This window comes from Pteropus vampyrus, unplaced genomic scaffold, assembly GCF_000151845.1.
Source record: "Pteropus vampyrus isolate Shadow unplaced genomic scaffold, Pvam_2.0 Scaffold333, whole genome shotgun sequence".
In the NCBI taxonomy this organism is placed as follows: domain Eukaryota; kingdom Metazoa; phylum Chordata; class Mammalia; order Chiroptera; family Pteropodidae; genus Pteropus; species Pteropus vampyrus.
In genome coordinates this window covers 580,003-584,621 of record NW_011889114.1, presented here as the reverse complement: position 1 = coordinate 584,621, position 4,619 = coordinate 580,003, and the positions used below count along the sequence as shown (strand labels likewise).

The following is a 4,619-nucleotide window of genomic DNA, read 5'->3' as shown; positions in this document are numbered from 1 at the left end:
CCACTCAGGAGAAACACGGTCTCCAGCTGATCCGCGACCTGGACCCTGAGAGCAGAGAAATCCAGGACCCCGGTGTGGCAGGACCTGAGTGTGGCACGGGCCACGCAGAACACCCTCTTGCCTGCAGGAACCCCAACATTCTGGGATCCAGCCAAAGGGTCCAGGGCTAAAATCTCGGGATGCAGAATAGTAGGTAGGAAATTAGCAGGCTAGAACCTTCTGTCTCTAGAGCCCTCATCTGCTAGAATCTTCATTCCAGATGTGGATTCGGGAATAGAACACTGCATTCTAGAATGAGGAGGGTGAGAACATGAACCCCCGTGTTCTAGAAATTCTGCTCTCGGTCTCCTTCGAACACCAGCACGTTTAGAAATCGCCACCCAAAACATCCAGACACGGAGTGGTAGAACACCCAAATCCTAGAATCCAGGACATCAGTTTCTAGAACTCTCACCTGCTAGACCAGAGGTTGGCAGACCATGACCCACAGGTCAAATCCAACTCACCATCTGTTTTTATAAATAAAGTTTTATTGGAACACAGCCATGCCCATTCATTTACATAGTGTCCATGGCTGCTTCCTTGCTGCAATGGCCGACTTGAGCAGCTGTGATGGACTGTCTGGCCCTCACAAGCTTGATGTGTACAGTCTGGACCTTCACAGTAAAAGTTTGCCAACGCCCGTGCTACATCATTGGTGTTCCGGACTGGAACCTAGAACTCTAGAATCATATTCTTCTACTCTGGAGCCCTAGATCCGCAGTATCCTAGACGGTCTGTATTCCAGCTCCTCGAAACGTGAGCACGTTAGGACTTTACCATGACAAAATCTCGGAATCATCAACCTGCAGAACTTTCAAACCTTGGAATCTCAGAACTCACAACTCTAGAGAACTTAGCATTTCTGGCTCTCGAGACTGAATCTGGAACGCAAGAACGTGAGCATTCTAGCTGGCTAGGATACAGGTGTTCATTTAACCCTCAGATTATCCCGCTTGGGGATGACGAAATGGTAGCTCATCAGCCAGGTCTGGTCCGTGGCTACCTTAAACAATAGCAGGTGGTCGTGAGATGCTCTGAAGAAACGAAATGGGAATCTGATTGTCCACGGGCAGGTCTGCGGTCTCATTTGCTAGGCACCCCCCGCCCCGCACCCTGTAGGTGCACGATGCCCTTCCTGTGTCTCGCTTACTCTGCATGGCACAGCTGGAAAGGCGTGAACTGCAGTTCCAGGTTCAGGCAGCTCTCTGTAAAGGTGAGCACAGGCAGATGGGCGCCGGGGACCCCACAGGCCCCATCCCCTTCCTGCCCTTCCTGCCTCCCCATCCCCTTCAGGCCACACTCACGGGCAATGGAGTCAAGGTTGTATTCAGAGCCAGGCTCGTAGTCACAGTAAATGTTAAGAAAGGGGCTGCCTTTGTCCCCTGAATCCTGCGGGAGGAAGCTGGCCTCAGGGGAGGGCAGGGGCGGTAGGGGGGATTTGGGTCAGACTCAGGGATCCACCGTGTGTGAGGAGGGGGAAACGGGTCAGCGAAAGCAGCTTTGGGTACCTTGATAAACGTGATCCCCACAACCAGGCCCCGCTTTGGAGGCGACTTGTTGAAGGTGTCGATGGAGACAATCTCAGCATCCACTGGGAGGGAATAGTTCCAAGTTCGAGTGTCCGGCAGACTTGAGACCACTATACCCCCAATCAGGGTGACTCCTGACCTCTAGGACTCGGGAATCTCCAACCACCGCAGTGATCATGACCGCTGGATTCTAACGAGTCACGATCACCACCACCACCACCACCACGACAGAAGAGATCCTGAACGCTAACCACCACTTCTAGGACCCTATTATCCCTGCCCCCTGCCCCCAATGCTTCCTATCAGCTCTGATCCCCTTCAATCACCCTGATCCCCTTCTCCCATCATGGTGATGCGACTCAGACAGAGCCTCAGAAGCCTTCTCAACACCACCTCGCCGCCCCCGCCCCATAGCGCCACGCACCGGGAATGTAATTGAACTGCAGCTCCTTAGCTACAGGCCGGATTTTCTGTCGGAGGTCTTGGTAGCGGAAGCCCAGCACCTTGCCTTTAAGGGTGGCGGCCAGAAGCTCCCCGCGACCGCCCGCGCCTCCCGCCAGCCCGTACACATTGCTCTGGGACGAGAAGCGCGTGAAGCTGTCCTCGCGCAGCGGGCAAGGCTCCGCCGCCACGGCCGCCTCCCCCATCACGCACCTCACCTACTCACTCACCCCTGCAGCCCGCCTACCCTACTCCCTGCTCCCGAAGCGACCTGGACCTTCGGGGGCCGGCCCGCCGCGCAGACTGATGACGTAACGAAGCTGCCGGCTCTGCCCTTTTCCAAGATGGCCGCCGAGTGGGCGTGGCTTCCAGCGAGACCACCCCAGCGCGCCTGTGCTGTGTGGAAAGGAGAATGACGACCACGCCGTAAAGCTTAATTCAGCTCTTGTGTGCCAGGGACTGTTCCAAGCGCTTTCCATCTATCAGCCTTTTTAAAACTCACAAGCAAGCCGAGGCAGTTACCATGTTTTATGGGTGAAGGAACTGAGGCACAGCTAAAGTAACTCGTCTGAGATCCCATCACCTTTAAAATGGTGAAATGCATTCTTTTTACCCCAAAGGAGAAAGATCTAGCGATCTGTCCTGGTAGACAACCTCCTTCTCTGTTGAACGGCAAGTCTGTGCCAGTCACGTCGGCCCTGATTATCCCATCGAATTCTCACGACCACCTGCTATTGTTACTCCATATTCACTTATTCGGCATTTATTGGGCTCTTACTACGTGCCAGGGCACGATTTACAAGTTTACCTCGATAACCTTCGCAACAATCCTGCAAAGAGGTTTCTTTATTATTATAAAGTTTATAGAGGATGAAATTGTGGCTCAGAGAGTGAGTCCCAACCAATAAGCTAGAAAGTGGACAGGATGTTAACCAGGAGTTTCTGAGACTCCGCGGTCTTCAGAGGTTCCTCTATGTGTTTTGTGCCTAGAGAGGCATCAGAGGCTCGGGGACTCTGTACACCTGTTATGTTCTTTCCAGAAGATAAGAGCTCGCAGAGGGCAGGGTCTGGCTGCTGCTTAGTGCTGTATCCCCAGGGCCTAGACCGGGACACGGCACACAGTAGGTGCTTCAGCAGTACTCGCTGAGTGACTAGAACGTGCAGTCTAGTTCTGCCACTTCTGAACGCTTTCTTCAGGTGTCTGCCTTACGTGGTAACTTCTAAACTATGTTCGCTTAATATTTGTTGAGCGAATGAAGAAATGAAGGCAGTTACAGGTTATAAAAGAGAGAATTGTCCTGTTCAGTGGCACATTCAAATTGCCTGCGGAGCTTTCGGAAAACAACAAAACGAAACCCAGAAGGGTAAGGAACATCAATCAAACCACAATTCATCAGCGTGTGACCCAAGCTTGAGTACTTTTAATGATTTCAAGCAAAGCCAGGGTTGAGAATTACTATTTTGTTCATGGATGGCAGAGGCAGATCCTGAAACTATTTATTCTTCAGACTGTACCCGTGGCAGACATCGGTAATCAATCTCAGGTCTCAGGAGTCTTGAGTTCGAGGTAGCCATTATGCATGGATGGAGCTGTGGGAGGAACAGAGGTGGACAGACCACTCGTCTTGACTTGGTGAACCTGAACTTCCGCAGAACTTCCGGGGTCTAGGCTGGAGCACCTCTCTAGCAGCCGACCCTGGTTTCCCGGGCAGCTCCTCCTTTGCATTATCCCTGCCCAGTTCGCTTCCTGATGTCATCCCATGATACTGTGCCATTGTGTCTGCCTCTGGGCAATGAGCCTCCTCCACCTGTCCCCCCAGAGAGGGGGCCCTGCTGGGAGATTCGGTGGGCCACCTCCACCCCTTCTTGCTCCACTGTGCACTGTCGGCTCGGAGGGGTGGCACTGCCACCCATTGTCCTGGCTGAGGGAACCAAGGCCCACAGAACGTGAGATGAGTGAGGATGGGTGTTCCAGATCTCCAAACCCACTGTCCCGGGGCCTCCGCCCCAGGCAAGTCTGAGCAAAGCTGTCTCTTCTGTCCCCACAGTGCATCCAGAGCCCAAGGCGGGGGTGGCGGGGGAGAACCCCACCCCTGAAGGAAAAACCAGGTAGCAGAGGTGAGGAAGAAGGAAGACTCATGCAAAAAAAAATTTTTTTTTTTTTTTAATTTCTTGGGCCAGCTGCAGCTTCCCACCGATGCCACCTCAAAGCACTAGGGGGGAGCAGATGGGGGGTGGGTGCGGGACGACCCTCTGAGCTCCAGGGCCGGGGTGTGGGGGTCGGGGCCCACCCCTGGGGGGCGAGGGCAAATCTCAGCTACAGGTGCTCAGAGCTCAGCTGGGGGACAGAGTGGAGAGACAAAAAGCAGCCTCACGCCTCAGCTGGTCGGGAGAGGGGGACCAGATGTGGACCCTGACCCCTGGCAGCACCCATAGCAAATAGGTCTGTGTCACAGAATCTGTGTTCTGGGGTGAAGAGCATCTTCAGGGCTTAAATAAATGGGCAAGGGGCGAGGGGTGCAGCAGGACAGGTGACTGTCCGGCCAGCAGGCCCCGCCTCGGGGCCCGGACGTGGTGCTGAGCCTGCTCTGCGGCCTGCGTGACTCC

General features: G+C 54.2%; 1 protein-coding gene across 1 annotated transcript in view; it reads right to left on the bottom strand.

Moving 5' to 3' along the window:
- KPTN (kaptin, actin binding protein) overlaps window positions 1–2,318 on the bottom strand; it is a 6,449-nt gene extending 4,131 nt beyond the window's left edge. The window contains exons 1-4 of the mRNA XM_011378190.2: window positions 1,996–2,318; window positions 1,551–1,633; window positions 1,347–1,431; window positions 1,193–1,247 (exon numbers count right to left, since the gene is read on the bottom strand). Of these exons, the coding sequence (XP_011376492.1) occupies window positions 1,193–1,247; window positions 1,347–1,431; window positions 1,551–1,633; window positions 1,996–2,218 (446 nt within the window). The 5' untranslated portion in view covers window positions 2,219–2,318. The remainder of the gene's footprint in view (window positions 1–1,192; window positions 1,248–1,346; window positions 1,432–1,550; window positions 1,634–1,995) is intronic.
- Between the last annotated feature and the right edge of the window lie 2,301 nt (window positions 2,319–4,619).